Source organism: Sturnira hondurensis, unplaced genomic scaffold, assembly GCF_014824575.4.
Source record: "Sturnira hondurensis isolate 20B ecotype Veracruz unplaced genomic scaffold, ASM1482457v3 Scaffold0012012, whole genome shotgun sequence".
NCBI classification, from domain to species: domain Eukaryota; kingdom Metazoa; phylum Chordata; class Mammalia; order Chiroptera; family Phyllostomidae; genus Sturnira; species Sturnira hondurensis.
This window is the reverse complement of record NW_028084643.1, coordinates 1,101,577-1,118,403: the sequence shown is the minus strand read 5'-3', so window position 1 is coordinate 1,118,403 and position 16,827 is coordinate 1,101,577. Positions and strand designations below refer to the sequence as shown.

Below are 16,827 nucleotides of genomic sequence, written 5' to 3'. Positions count from 1 at the left end.
AATCATGTGACAAATACTTAGTCTACCCCACCTGTGGCATTTTATAAAGCCTGCCTCTTCAGTGGCCCTTACAGCCTCATGGTGGTAAATGTAATGGGTACTGAATGAATATTTGTTGATTCTTGGAGTAATTTCTTGATGTATGATATTTAAAAGTTAGGGTTACAGGCTAGTGGACACTCATGTTATCTGGAAATCCAATGAGGGTTTTGATAGAATATTAGACAGGTTTTCCATATTGTTTGAATTTTCTTCCTTATTAGAAGCAATCATTTATGCCATGATTAAATTTTGAATACAGGGTCCGGCACAAATAATGACCCTTTTCTATTACAAAAACATAATTATGCAATTCTCTAACATAACAATATCACACTCAAGTACACCATATAAAATTCTAGGTGAATTATTCAAACTAAAACTGTGAATTATGACACCATATTATTGCTTTACCAACCACACTCAAGCAGGCCTTCCTTCTGTCAGATCCTGTGTGATGGTTAACATGATGCACTTAAATGTAAACCTGTAGTTTAAAATACTAGGTGACAAGAATAGTCAAGTTTTATTAGTTTTGCTGAGAGGAATATCAAAGGCCTCTATGGAAAGGATTCTCACACTTTACAAGAATAACTGTTTTCAGAAAATAAGTTCTCGTTTCTTGAAAAGATGGGAACTCAATAAAACGGTTGAAGTTATCAAGCCGACTTCCTACATTTAGAATACATTAGAAATGTGTTCTTCATGACTTAAAATTTAGTAAAACCAAAATTATCCGTTGTCTAAGAAAAGAAATCCATGGAGGAATAGCATTGCCGTCCAGTATAGAATGTATCGTAGACTTTGTTACCAATGAGATTCAAGCAAATCTCTAACACCGGACGCCCCGGAGAGCTAACATCCAGGACCTAGAGAGAAGGATGGTGAACTCTGTTCATCTAAGTCTCATAACCACTGGATGTGAATAACTTAAAATCAGGTATGAAAAACTACTTAATTGAAAATATAAATAATTTAACCCTTTTTATAACCCCCTCTATGTCTGATAGAAGTACTGAGATTTAATTTTTTCATGTTGTCCAGGATATACACATACTTGTTTTTAACATTTTCAGAAATGTTGTTTAGGTCTCTAAGTGGAAATTAATGTTTTAAAAAACTTTATCAGAAACTTTCAAACAAAAATAGGAAAGAAAGCAGAAACATCAATTCTCTTAGCTTCACCTTCAACAGTGATTCGCCTATGGCCATCTTTTTTATTTTTCCATTTATATCCCCAACTGCTTAATACCCCCAGGTTATTTTATAGCAAATCTTAATATCTTTTCAGTTTATCTGTAAATGTTTTAATATGTGTGTATCTCTTAAATATGAGATCTCATTTTAATCATAGGAGACATAATCATATCTCCTTAAAAAGTAATATTTACTATCATCAAATATTCATAAAAATTCAGATTTAACCTAGTTTTATTCATTGGTGGTATTATGATGTGAGTAATGATTGATTGGCACTGGCCAGTGTGGTTCAGTTGGTTGGAAGCGTACGGGAGACAACCAGTAGCTGTTTCTCTCCCACATCTGTTTCTCCATCTCTCTCTTCCTTACTTTCGTTCTAAAATCAGTTAACATATGTTTTAAAGAAAGCATGATTGATTGGTTCAAGTGTTGTCAGTCTTACACCTAAGGGTTTTAGAGGCTGTTTATTATGGTCTTGATCCATTATTACCCTGGGGGTTGCAGAGTAAAGATACACACACACACACACACACACATATATGTATGTATCAGTATATGATATATATATATCAGTATATATACATAAAATATATTTTATTGATTGTACTATTGCAGTTGTCCCATTTTTTCTCCCCTTTATTCCCTTCCACCCTGCATCCCCTCTGTCACCCATGTTCCCCCCACCTTAGTTCATGTTCATGGGTCATACATATAAGTTCTTTGGCTTCTCCATTTCCCATACTATTCTTAGACTCCCCCTTTCTATTTTGTACCTACTATTTATGCTTCTTTTTCCCTGTACCTTTTCCCCCATTCTCCCCCTCCCCCTCCCCACTGATAACCTTCCATGTGATCTCCATTTCTGTGATTCTAGTTTTTTGCTTATTTGTTTTTGTTTTTAGGTTCAGTTGTTGATAGCTGTGAGTTTGTTGTCATTTTACTGTTCATAGTTTTGACTTTTTCTTAGATAAGTCCCTTTAACATTTCATATAATAAGGGCTTGGTGATGATGAACACCTTGAACTTGACCTTATCTGGGAAGCACTTTGTCTGCCCTCCCATTGTAAACCATAGCTTTGCTGGATAGAGTAATCTTGGATGTAGGTCCTTGCCTTTCATACTTTGAATGCTTCTTTTCAGCCCCTTCTTGCCTGCAAGGTTTCCTTTCAGAAACCAGGTGATAGCCTTATGGGAACTCCTTTGTAGGTAACTGTCTCCTTTTCTCTTGCTGCTTTTAAGATTCTCTCCTTGTCTTTAATCTTGGGTAACGTAATTATGGTATACCTTAGTGTGTGCTTCCTTGGGTCCAACTTCTTTGGGACTCTGAGCTTCCTGGACTTCCTGGAAGTCTTACTTCCTTTGCTAGATTGGCAAAGTTTTCTTCCATTATTTTTTTCAACTAAATGTTCAATTTCTTGTTCTTTCTCTTCTCCTTCTGGCTCCCATATGATTGAAATGTTGGAATGTTTAACGTTATCCCACAGGTTCCTAAACCTCTCCTCAATTTTTAATTCTTGTTTCTTCATTCTGTTCTGTTTGAATGTTTATTTCTTCCTTCTGCTCCAAAGCATTTAAGTCTCAGTTTCCTTCCCTTCATGTTGGTTCTCTTTATTTCACTTTTCATAGCCTTCACTTTTTTTTCTATTTTGCAACTATACTCAACCATTTTTGTGAGCATCCTGATTACCAGTGTTTTGAAGTCTACATCTGATATGTTGACTATCTCTTTGTCGCTTAGTTGTATTTTTTCTGGAGCTTTGATCTGTTCTTTCATTTGGGCCATATTTCTTTGTCTTGGCACACCAGTTATGTAGTTAGGGGTGGAGCCTTAGGTGTTCCCAGGGTGGGACAACCCACTTCCCTGTGTTGTGTGTGTAGAGGGGGAATCCAAGAGGGAAAAATGCCACTTAGTCAGCTTTTGACTGGCTCTTTCCCCACTTTTCATAAGCAAATTGGTTCCTTGTGGTGCTGATTCCTGGGTGGGTGGGTTTATATACATTCTAGGAGCCCACAGGTCTCTCCAACGAACTCTCCTGTGAGGCTGGGATTTTCTCCTGCGGTCTCAACCCCCACAGACTTTATTTCCTATAGTCAGAGGTTTTGAGGCTTTACTTCTCCATGCTGGAATCCTGGGTTGCATGGTCGCTCTCACTCCCCAGTTGTTCCTCCTGGCTTACCTGCCCGCAAGTGTGGGACCACCCTGTCCACCAGCTGCCCGTCTTCACCCCTCCTACTAGTCTGCATGAATGTTTCTTTTTTAACTCCTTGATTGTTGGACTTCCATACAGGTTGATTTTCTGGTAGATCTGGTTGTTTTTTGTTTTTAAATTTATTGTTGTCCTTCTTTTGGTTGTGCGAGCAGGAAAAGTATGTATACCTATGCCTCCATCTTGGCCAGAAATTCTAATGGTAAATATTTTTAATCCTCAGATGTCCAGTGTTCAGATTTCTGATTGTCCTATACTTTAAACTATATGTGGATGAATTGGAATCTCGATAAGGTCCCTGTTGCAGTTGGTTGATAGTAAATATCTTTATATGCTTCCCCATCTCCTTCCTCTTTCCTACCCTCCCTCTTTCTCTCTCTCTTTCTTTGCTGTTTATATGCTAGTTGCTCAGTCTGAATATTGGTGATTGCATTTCCTTTTTTAAAAGTATATAATCTTTATTATATCTTTTTCATTACTATTTAGTCTGCTTAAACCCCCCTCCCTGCAGTAATCACCACCTTGTTGTCCATGCGTGATTACATTCGATGTTTCATTTAACATTCCTTTATTTTCTGTAAATTGGCAGTTATATATATATATATATATATATATATATATATATATATAGTTAGAATATATAGTTAGATATATTCATGCTCAATTTTTGGACAAGAATATTTAGAAGCAGTGTTGTGTTCTTCCATAAGGAGGCATTTATTCTCTTTTGGTGTTGTCGTGTCACTAGCCATTGGGATATATTGTCCACAGTGGCTGATAATAATACTTGTGATTCCCTGTAACTAGCTATAGTTGGTAATCTAGGTTTTTTCTCCTCTGGGCACTACTGAGAATTAAAGAGAAAAATGATTCAGTATCAACTTGTGGTATTTTCCTGGATGTGATGTAGGTTTGATGTTGTGCACTTTTGCAAGCCCTTTTTCTGTGTGAAGACCTTCTTCACCTGAGATCAATTTTTTTCTAGATTAGTTTTATTTTCTTATTTCTTTATTTTCTCTCGCCACTGTCTCTTTATTGCTCTCTGACTTATTCTGTCACTTTATTCAAGTCTGTGCTCAAATGTTACCTTATCAGATCACAATACTCACTCTGTGAAGGCATTCTCCTACTACCATCTTCTTTTCCTGCTTCATTTTTCTTCATAGCATCTGGTATTTGTTTATTTATACTGTCTCTCCTATGACTTAGATGTAAGGCAGGTTTTTTTTTTTTTTTTTAATTCATCGCTGTTTCCTTGATGTTTGAAACTTTCTTTCACATGGTGGGTGCTTAGTAATATTTGTTGAATTAATGTATTACGTTGGATTCAGCATTTAGCCTCATCTTTCAACTTGTGTTGCATACTCTAAATATATATATTTTTTCTATACTTTGAAAGTTCTTTTTAATATTATCTTCCAGCAACCATTGAACATTTGCTTTTGATAACTGTTTATAAATTTTAACATTTCTTGTTCTCTGGTTTTTTTCATGGTACTGTGTACTTGTTGTGTGGCTGCTGTGTCTACTTGTCTCTCTGAAGCTGCCAAGTCAACTCTCCTACTCACCTTTCCCCTGCTCACCCGATAGGTTATCTTTGGATCCCTAAGTTTTCTTTATTTCTTCTTTTGTTCATCTTGGTCGTTCACTTCTTGAAGCTAAATTTCTCTGGTCCTAGTTTGGGCTTCTTCAGTGGTTGTTTGGATCCATTCCTCTAACACCTCTTTCTTTAATGTAACAAAAATAGCATTTTCATTAGAGTGTTTGGGCATGTGGCAGGAAACGGGAAGGTAAGAAGGGAGGGTTCGGATGGCTCACAAACTCTGAAATTAGTTTTAATTGCTTGCTTGTTCTGCAGCTCACTCTTCCTTGCTTCCAAGACCTTCTTATCCAAGGAGTCTTTGGCTCTGGTTTCGCTTTGCTCTTATTTTTCTGTCAGTTTCATTCTGTCACCTGTATTTTTTAAATACCCTGAAAATTTTCTTTTTAGATGACACCCTTTTTTGTTATCCAATACCATGATTTTATTTTAGTTTTTAAACTTTTTCAAGGTTATTATACTGGAAATGATTGAAGAAATACATGATGTTCGTAGAGTGAAACTGGAAATATTGTTTTCTTCTCTTTCTACCTTTACCGCCCTCCACAGAAGTAACCACTATTAATAATTTATTATTCTTAACATATATATGATTATCACTCTTTATCTTAGTTGATTTGACAGTATATTTTGAACATTTTTCCATCATACCAAGTTACTAATTATTTTCCAGATTGATAAAATTTCTGCTTTTTACTGAATAAAATGTCATATCATATTGTTTTAATTTGCATTTTTATTAGAAAGTTTTATTGCTGAGCATTTTCTCATTAATTTTAAGATGGGGCAGATAATTTTAAAATTTTCAAAAAGACAACTATAAGAATATATACAATGTCTAGATATATTTAAGAAATAATTAAAGACATGGACAAAGGGTAGAAACAGGTCAGCATTTCACGTATATAGTATAAATTTTCAGTTATCTTATAATTTTTATACTGTTATTTTAAAATACATCTCTTCTGTCACTTCAGTGGGTTCTTGGTAAGGAGAGAAATTTGATATGTGTGTTGAAGTTGCCCTATTTAACAAGAATTTAGACATATTTAATTATTCCATGTTGTAGGGTTTGAGTTGTTGAATTTAAGAAGACATATTAAGAAGTCATAAGCATGCAGTCAGTTACTACATATGTTTTCATTTTATGCATCAGAACTATGAGGGGGAACCCACCCCCTCGCAAAAAAAATTAATCCTGGATGGCAGGCTCCTTGTAGTACAGGCTTTTCCCACTAGGTGGGTGTTCTAGGTACCCATCTGTATCAGTATACCAGCTGGCGCTGTTGTGAGAGGCTCTGTTCGTCTTCCGTGAATTATTTTTGAAGACTCTTTCAACACATTTTCCCATTTCTTGATGGGTGATTTCAACACATTTTTTCATTTCTTGATGGGTGATTTATGAGAGCACCTGTCCACACCATGCTCAGTGTTTGGCAGTTTTTGACCAAAAAAGTCATAATCCCTGTGTCCCACCTTCCCTATTCACCTGATATTGCCTCAGGTGACCATTTCTTTTGGTTTTCCTGGCTGAAAAAAGTCCTCAAAGGGAAATGTTTTGCTGATGTGGAAGTGGTGAAACATAAACCAAAAGAAGCACTAAAAGACATTGAAATTGATAGGTTCAAAAACTTTTTTAGCAGTGGAAAATATGTCTCAATAGGTGTATTGTATCAAATGAGGAGTACTTTGAAGGTGACTGAAATGTAAATTTATAAAAATGAATATACAATTTTTATAAATACATTCTGGTTTTCTTTGGGTCCTCCTTGTGTTTCTGATAGCTTGAATTATTGACAAGTAGAATCTTATAGGTCCTATTGAGATCCAGTTGGACTTTAGAGATATCGTAGAACAATTTTTCTTAATGTTTACAAACTGTGTAAGGTAAGGGACTTGCCCATAATCACATATGTAATAGCAGAGGAAGGTTTAGGACTCAGATATCCCAACTTTATGATGCTCTCTCTCTTCCTACCCACCCATTATGTTATTTTGCTCTTCATTGTCAAGGTACAACTTCTAGTCTGAAGAAAAATCACATTTTTTCCAAGAACATGCATTTTAAATTCTTGTAAAGAGACTGCAGATTTCATTCAGAAATGGTGACCACAAATACGGACTTTTAGATTAAAGCCTGCTGCTAGGCATGAAAGTTAACTTTTCGAAACTTAGAGTTTTTTAAATTTATTTTTCTATTGTTGTTCAGTTACAGTAGTCGCATTTACCCCCCATTGCTCTCCCCTGCCCCATCCAACCTCTGCTCCTAAAGACAATACCCACCCCATTCTCCTTGCCTATGGGTCTGTTGTGCATGTTTCCCTTCTTTCCCGTTATCCCAGTGCCCACTCCCTTCTGGTCTTTGTCAGTTTGTTCTGTATTTCCATGTCTCTGGTTCTTTTTTGCTTGTTTGTTTGTTTTGTTGATTAGGTTCCATTTCTAGGTTACATCATATGGTATCTGGCTTATTTCACTTAATGTAATGCTCTCTAGTTCATTCCACACTGCTACAAAGGGTAGGAACTCCTTCTTTATTTCTGCTGTGTAGTATTCCGTTGTGTAAATGAACCACGGGTTTTTGATCCATTCATTTCCTAATGGACACTTAAGTTGCTTTCAACACTTGGCTGTTATAAATAGCACTGCTATGAACATTGGGGTGCATAGGTTCTTTTGAATTGGTGTTTCAGGATTCTTAGGGTATAATTCCAGCACTGGAATTGCTGGGTCAAAAGGCAGATCCAGTTTTAGTTTTCTAAGAAAATTTCATACTGTTTTCCATAGTCGTTGTACCAGTCTGCAATCCCACCAACCGTGAACTAGGGTCCCCTTTTCTCCACAATCTCTCTAACAGTTGTTGTTTGTTGCTTTGTTTATTATGATGGCCATTCTGACTGGTATAAAGTGGTATCTCATTGTGGTTTTAATTTGCATCTCTCTGATAGCTAGTGATGCTGAGTATCTTTTTATGTGTCTCTGGATCTTCTGTATGTCCTCCTTAGAGAAATGTCTGTTCAAGTCCTTCGCCCACTTTTTAATTCGGTTGCTTGTCTTCTTAGAGTAGAGTCATGTAAGTTCTTTGTATATTTTGGAGATTAAACCTTTGTCAGAGGTATCATTAGCAAATATGTTTTTCCATACATTTGGTTCTCTTTTTTTAAATGTTTTTAGCCATGCAGAAGCTTTTAATTTTGATGAGATCCCATTTGTTTGTTCTTTCCTTTATGTCCCTTGCTCTAGGGGACATATCAGTAAAAATGTTGCTGCGTGAAATATCTGAGATTTTCCTGCCTATGTTCTCCTCTATGACTTTAATGGTGTCACGGCTTATATTTAAGTCTTTTATCCACCTTGAATTTATTTTGGTGTATGGTGTAAGTTGGTGCTGGAGTTTCATTTTTTTGCACGTAGCTGTCCAGTTCTCTCAACACCGTTTGTTGAAGAGGCTATTTTTACTCCATTTTATGTTGCTGCCCCCTTTATCAAATATTAATTAACCATATAGACTTGGGTTTATTTCTGGGCTCTCTGTTCTACTCCATTGGTCCATGTTCTTGTTTTTATGCCAGTCCCAGGCTGTTTTGATTACAGTGGCCTTGTAATACAGCTTGGTATTAAGTATTCTGATCCCGCCTACTTTGTTCTTCTTTCTCAGAATTGTGGCTGCTATTCCATATAAATGTTTGAATTGTTTGTTCTATGTCTGTGAAATATGCCATTGGCACTTTAATAGGTATTGCATTGAATCTGTAAATTGCTTTGGGTAGTATGGACATTTTGATGATGTTAATTCTTCCAATCCATGAACACAGTATATGTTTCCATTTGTTTGTGTCTTCCTTGATGTCTTTCTTCAGAGTTGTGTAGTTTTTTGCATACAGGTCTTTTACCTCCTTGGGTAGGTTTATTCCTAGGTACTCTATTTTTCTTTTTGCTATGTCAAGTGGGATTTTTTTTATTTCTGCTTCTGCTGTTTCATTGTTGGTATACAAAAATGCCTTTGATTTCTGGATATTGACTTTGTATCCCACTGTTTTGCCAAATTTATTTATTAGGTTGAGCGGTTTTTTTGGTGGAGTCAATAGGATTTTCTATGTATACTATCATGTCATCTGCAAACAATGACAGTTTTGTTCCCTTCTTTCCAGCTTGGATGCCTTTTATTTCCTTTTCTGATCACTGTGGCTAAAACTTCCAATACTAACTATATTGAGTAGAAGTGGTGAAAGTGGACAACCTTGTCTTGTTCCTAGTCTTAATGGAAAAGATTTTAGTTTTTGCCCATTGAGTATGATGTTGGCTGTAGGTTGTTCATATATATCCTTTATTATATTGACCATTGCTCCCTCTGTTCCCACTTTGCTGATTGTTTTTGTCATAAATGGGTGCTGTACCCGATCAAAATTTTTTCTTCATTTATTGATATGATCATGTGATTTTTGCCTTCACTTTTGTTTATGTGATGTATTACATTTACTGATTTGCAACTGTTGAACCATCCTTGCATCCCTGGGATGAATCCCACTTGGTCATGGTGTATGATCTTTGTAATGTATTGTTAGATGCAGTTTGCCAATATTTTGCTGAGGATTTAAGCATCTATGTTCATCAGCGATATTGGCCTAAAGTTTTCTTTCTTTGCTGTGTCTTTATCTGGTTTTGGGATTAGGATGATGCAAGCTTCATAAAAAGAGTTTGGGAGTCTTCCATCATTTTGGATTTTTTGGAATAGTCTGTGAAGAATAGGGGTTAGTTCTTCCTTAAAATGCTTTGTGGAATTCTCCTGTGAAACCACGTGGTCCAGGGCTTTTGTGTGTCAGGAGTTTTTTTATTACTGTTTCAATTTCATCAGGTGTTATTGGTCTGTTCAGGCTTTCTGCTTCTTCATTGAAGTTTGGAAGATTATATTTTTCTAGAAATTTGTCCATTTCATGTAGGTTTTCAAATTTCTTGGCATACAGTTCTTCATAGTAATTTCTTAACAGTCCTTTGTATTTCTGTGGTGTCAGTTGTAATCTCTCTTGTTCATTTCTGATTGTGTTTATCTGGGTCCTCTCTCTTTTTTTCTTGATGAGCCTGCTTTTAAAGGTTTGTTGATTTTGCTTATCTTTTCAAAAAACTAGCTCCTGGATTCCGTGATCCTTAGAATTGTGCTTTTAGTCTCTGTGTCATTTAATTCTGATCTGATCTTGGTTGTTTCCTTCTTCTACTTGTTCTGGGCTGTCTGTTGTTGTTCCCTGAGTTCTTGTAGGCGTAGGGTTAGGTTGTTTGTTTGAAATGTTTCTGTCTGTTTTAGGTAGGCCTATATTGCTATGAACTTCCCTCTTAGGACTGCCTTCACTGTGTCCCATTAGGTTTTGGGTTGTTGTGAGTTCATTTTCATTTGTTTCCAGAAACTTTGATTTTTTCCCTAATTTCATTCTTAACCTATAGCATGCTATTCAATCTCCATGATTTTGAGTGTTTTCTGTTTTTTCCCTTGGGGTTGGTTTCTAGTTTCAGTCCCTTGTGGTTGGAGAAAGTGTTTGATACGATTTCAATTTTCTTCGATTTGTTGAGGCTTTTTGTGTGTGTGTCCTATCGTGTGGTTTATCTTTAAGAATGTTACATGTACATTTGAAAAGAATGTGTATTTAGCTTCTTTGGGATGGAGGTCTCTATATGTATCAGTTAAGTCCATTTCATCTTAGGCGTTGTTGAATGCCACAATATCTTTGTTGATATTTTCTTTGGAAGATCTGGCCATTATTGACAGTGGGGTGTTAAAATCCCCACTATAATTGTGTTGCTGTCAATCTCTTTCTTGAAGTCCTCTAAGATTTTCTTTATATATTTGGGTGCTCTTATGTTGGGTGCATATATATTTACGATGTTAATGTCTTCTTGGTGGATTCTTCCCTTGAGTATTATGAAGTGACCTTCTGGGTCTCTCTTTATGGCCCTTTTTTGGAAGTCTATTTTGTCTGATATGAGAATTGCTACCCCGGCTTTTTTTTTCTTGTCTGTTTGCTTGGAAAATTTGTTTCCAGCCCTTCACTTTTAATCTGCGTAGGTCTTTTGTCCAGAGGTGGGTCTCTTGTATGCAGCACATGTGTGGGTCGTGCTTTCTTATCCTGTGTCTTTTAATTGGAGCATATAATCCATTTACGTTTAAGGTTATTATTGTTAGGTATTTATTCATTGTCATTTTTACCTGTTCCTACACATTCTTTTATGAGAATTTTCCATCTCTCAACCTGTTTTGTAGATAACGTTTTTCTACTATAAAGAAGTTAAGAAAGCCCTGGCTGGTGTAGCTCAGTGGGTTGAGCGTGGGCCTGCAAACCACACGATCGTGGTTTGATTCCCAGTCAGGGCACATGCCTGGGTTGCAGGCCAGTTCCCAGCAGGAGACACAGGAGAGGCAACCATACATTGATATTTCTCTCCCCCTCTCCTTCCTTTCCTCTCTAAAGATAAGTAAATAAAATCTTTAAATAAAAAAAAAAGAATGTCTACTCTTATTACTATTTTTAAAAAAATTTTAAAGAAGTTAAGAAAGTTAACATTTTGGGGATCATAACTTTTTATAAAGATTTTATTTATTTGTTTTTAGAGAGAGACTAAGGGAAAGAGAAAGAGAGGGAGAGAAAAATTAATGTGTGGTTGCCTTTCACATGTCCCCATCTGGCGACCTGGCCCACAAACCAGGAAAGCCTTGACTGGGAATTGAACCAGCAACCCTTTGGTTTGCAGGCCTGCACTTAGTCCACTGAGCCACACCAGCCAGGGCAGGATCATAACTTTTTTGAAATATTAGAATTTAAAAGATAAATAGATTAGAGGTGTATGTGAGCACTCAAGGGTTTTAAATACCACCTGGATTTGAGTAATGTCCAAGGCCACAATGGTTGAGAACTATAATCAGTATTTATATTCATTTTCTTATCAGTTATAGAAGTTTTATAACAAATGCATTTCTAAAATTTATCATGTATTATTTATTAATTAAAATCCTTTTAATGAAAAACTTATTTTATCTTAGAAAATGACCTTGGACATTCTCCTTTAATTTATTGAGTTAGTACAAAGTGAAAAGGCATAGGAAAAGATTTGGGATAATTGCAGTGTATTTGGTATCCAGCTTACCAATGATATTTTTCCTTTTTTTTTTTTTAGTGTGTAAAGTGAAATAAGTGTTTTAAAATTTTTGTAGAATGGAATTTTACTTCAGTAATAAACAATACCCTATGAAAAGGGTTTCCAGTGACAGTTTTCAGTTTGTAATGTGGAAGCTTCACTGTGGTGCAAAGTGTTATGACTGACATTTTATTTAGGAAAATGCATCACAGAATTCCACTTGATGGTATAAATTTCACAATGCTTTCATGTTCTAAATTGGAATGAAAGATACATTAAAATTTACATTAACTTAGATCTGTTTTCAAAGTTGAGGCGTTAGTGGGAAGGGCAATAGGATGGAGATTACTGAATGTGTTTGGGACTCCATGGTGTGGGCAGTGGGTTCAAAGCAGCCCTTTAATCATAAAGCGAAAGGACATTTTTGACCAGGGCAGTTAGGTTACGTGACTCTTTTCCCCTTTTTGTTTTTTATTTGTTACAGGCAAAGGGGAAGATAGTGATGTACTCAGTATAAACGCAGATGCTTATGACAGTGACATTGAAGGCCCATGCAACGAAGAAGCAGCTGCTCCGGAGATTCCAGAAAATACAGTCCAGAGTGAAGCTGGTCAGATAGATGACCTGGAGAAAGACATTGAGAAAAGTGTGAATGAGATTCTGGGACTGGCGGAGTCTAGTCCAACGGAACCCAAAGCAACCACCTTAACTGTTCCTCCACCAGAAGATGTTCAGCCTTCTGCACAGCAGCTGGAGCTGCTAGAACTTGAGATGAGGGCGAGAGCTATTAAAGCCCTAATGAAAGCTGGTGATATAAAAAAGCCAACCTAGTTATTTAACTTGAACCTGAATTTTTGGTGTGTTTCAACAAAGCCACATAATATAATTTTGTATCTAATGTTTATTTTGAGTCTTATGTGATATTTCTCATATAACCCATATTAGATAATACATTTTTTTCATTGACAGGACTTTTATATTATATGTGTGTTCTTGTTTTATGAGTTCATGGCAAATACCATTGGATAATTGGATACTTTGTAATATAAACTGCAGATTAGTATCTGAAAAGCCATTAGCAAAGAGTCCTGGTAACTTTTTTTCTTTATTTTTAAATGTTTGGGCACCAAACTTAAAAGGCTAAGAAAAATTGACAAAGCACGTTGCTCTTAAGGTACCTATAGTTAGCAGTGAAATATTAAAATACTGCTCCAAGTTTTGTTAACAATATGAGAAATTTAGTTTTGCTTATATGCACTTTGAAAATATGAATTGTCTTGAGGATATATACCTTATATGGTTGTGGATTTATGAGTAAAAAATGAGTAACATTTTTTACTGCAAGGTTCAGAAATCTGAAATAGCTGAAAAAAAACTTGTAAAAGAAAATAGCCTTAATGTAAGGCAGTTTTTAACAATGTAGAGTAATTGCCCCACTTTAATTCCAGCAGACAAGCCATTCTAACAGGCATTTGATATTATTGGACATTTTGTTCCAGTGTTTTTCTTCACTAAAAAGGGAACATATTTTCATTTTCATTCCCAGCTCTCAGGAGAAGGAAAATATTTTATCATACAGGCTTTCATGTAGTGTGTTTGCTTGAAGATCGATGCACTAAAATTCCATGAATTAAAAATATAAAGATTGTCATTCTGGATTTGAAGACTTGGTACATTTCGAAAAGCAAAATTAATTTCAGGAAGCTTTGTTAAGTTATAATCTGATTTCATATAGTTTTTGTAAATAATTAACATCTTGCCACAATTATGGATGCTTTTTGCCCCATCACTAATTGTAGTTGTTTGATAACAAAATAAATTTAGGTAGAGATACTTAACTTAAAATAAATTGTTTTTTTCTCTAAAATATAAATCTGAAACTGTTGTTTTTTTATATTTGCTCACAATTATAGTTTATTTTATTTATAAGCCATTCTTTACTAATGCCGTATGAAGATTTTTCTCAGACACTGAACATGCCGAGATGATGTTTTAGTAGTGGCTTAATTATATATAAAAATTGTAGACAATTTATTATGGAAATAGAGAGTATTTATAAAACATTGGAGTTGTAGTTACAAATTTTTTGTTTTTCCTGAACATGCCTTTAAATAACCTTGTCATTTTTCTTTTCTCCCTGAATCTGATGAAGCAGAGGTCTGTATCATTTGAAAAGCTTCTCTTGCGCTAGTAAACATGAATATGATTTAAGTAGTTAGTTGCCTCAAGATAAAAAAAAACATTGATTATTGTAAGATAATTTTTTTCTTTCAACCTAAACTAAAAGTTAAAATAATAACTAGTGCAGAATAAATTTTAATGTTGCTTAGTAATTATAAAATGCAGTAAGTAGATGGCATATGAGTGGTGAAACAGAGGAGTAGAAAAAGAGCTGAGTGATTTGTAACTGATTAAAGTCACACCTTCATGAAGCACCGCGTGTCTGCTGTATTCAGTATGCAGAATGGTTTAGGGAATATTTCACTAGAGGTGGTATGTATGAGGTAGAATAAGCTGAACGTATTAGAGGCTACTTAGAGTTCTCCTTGGAAAATCAACTTTTCCTTATTTTTTTTTCTTTTTTAATGTTGAGAGACAGGAGAGCTTTTTGAAAATGAATGGCTTTAAAGAATAGGGCTAAGTTTGTATTGGACATGCCTAAGTAATGAGAAAATAACGTATATTGATCTGATGCTGTTATTTAAATCATCAGCTCACAGGTATTTATTGATTACCTTTGCGGTGGTTAGTCTTGTTCAGAATCTTAAACTCGGGATGATACAGTATAGATTTTAGTGTGGAATAGACTGACTAGAAAAGATATGGATGCTGCTTCCTTTTATGTCTAATTCTTCCTCTCTTTTGCCAAGTTAAGGACAATTTCTAGACAATGTTTAATTAAAATTAAAAGAGAAAAAAATTGGCAGCCTAATTTTTTACTTAAAGCAATCCTGATATTTGACTAGGAACTTGACCCAAATCTTGAATGGTAGGTAGATGGCAACTGATAATGGATCCTCTTCATGAGACCTTGGCCATTTTTCAATGTTCCTAATAATTTATACAATTAGATAGATCTTAAAAGTTCTATTACTAGGTTACTTGTATAACATCCTAATGAAAAAATTACGTAAACTCCCCAAAGCCTTTTGCTGAACACTTACAAGTCCTTAAAACTATCAGGCAATATATTCTTCTTAACATACCTTGTTGCCATAACCTATTTTCAACAAATCGTTAGATCATAGGGCATGATTAAGCTACCTGAGTAGAGGTGTTCAGAGTCTTTTGAACAGTAATACAAATTGCAATAAAATACCAGGTGGGACAAAAATAGGTTTACATTTGTTCATATGGAAAGTAATATAATAGTTAATAAATGATACAAGAATAAATTTTCACATACAACTGTAAACCTACGTTTGCCCCACCCTTCACATATTTTTTATTTTTATTTTGTAAAGATTTTATTTATTTTTAGAGAGGGAAAGGACGCAGAAAGTGAGGGAGAGAGACATTCATGTGCAAGGGAAACGATCGGGGTCTCTCATGTGCCCCTAAATGGATACCTGGCCTTCAGCCCAGGCAAGTGTCCTGACCGAGAATCGAACTGATAACCTTAGGGTCCGCAGGCCAGCACTCAATCTACTGAGCCACAGCAGCCAGGGCTACATTTTTTTAAATGCCATTTCCAAGATAGATAAAACAGCAGTGAACCCATAGTCTGGGCCAAAAATAGCTGGCAATGAAAAACTTAAAAATTCTTAGTTCTGTTTCATCATAAAAAATAAGAGAGTTTAGTTATAGATACTTCTCCTTTATCATATCTGTTAAATTCTTTAAAAAGACCAATATGCTGTAACTTAAAGCTGCTAGATATCTTTACATTTTCTTTCAAGTAGACTCCCTTTTTAAAACACAAAAGTGCTAATGAATAAACAGTAGGAACTCAAATACATTTCCTTGGTATTTAATCATTATTTTTAAAAGTGTGATGCAATGAATGAAAAGAGTGAGAGTTAAAAGCAGAAAGTTCTGAGTGTGTCCAAACCGGTTGTGTAACCTTGAACAAATAACTATAAAATGAGGAAAACAAATTGTTAACCAATATATAATACGTCTTTCTGAGATACTAGTTTTAGACTCAAGTACAGAATATCATAAAATTTGGGAAATTTAGGGAAGTCTTAAGTTTGAATATTTCTTGCCTCTGCCCTTCTCCCTGCATTTCAAAAGGAACTAATCCACTTCATTTCTCCTTTTTTTTTTCTTTAACAGGATCACTTGGTAAGTACACTACCTAGAATTACTCACTTTGGTCCATAAATTTAAGTTATCTTTATTTTATTTATTTCAAAATAATATGTAAATAATATGTAAATAATAAATAATAATATGTAAGTAAAAAAGGTTTTCCCAAGACTTAAAGTGAAAAATAGTACTTTTTTCTCTATTCTTTTTGCACCAGCTTTTTCTGAGAAGTAATCACTTTCAAGTCTTTCAGCCATTTTTTCCATATATGTCTGTATTTGTAAGTAACATAATCATTATCTGTTTTCTTACATTTTAGTTTTAGATTTATCTGTTGATCTATTTTGGAATATGATCGTTAAGCTATGTTTATTTTACCTGCCTAATTACATAGCTTCCTCCCTTATCCTT

The 16,827-nt window shown here is 35.1% G+C and overlaps 1 protein-coding gene across 2 annotated transcripts in view; it reads left to right on the top strand.

Annotated features, from left to right (window-relative positions):
* CAAP1 (caspase activity and apoptosis inhibitor 1) overlaps positions 1–14,038 on the top strand; it is a 57,415-nt gene extending 43,377 nt beyond the window's left edge. For both annotated transcript variants that reach the window (XM_037060615.1, XM_037060616.1), the window contains one exon: positions 12,650–14,038. In XM_037060615.1, coding sequence (XP_036916510.1) covers positions 12,650–12,996 — 347 coding nt within the window. In that variant the 3' untranslated portion in view covers positions 12,997–14,038. The remainder of the gene's footprint in view (positions 1–12,649) is intronic.
* The last annotated feature ends 2,789 nt before the right edge of the window (positions 14,039–16,827 follow it).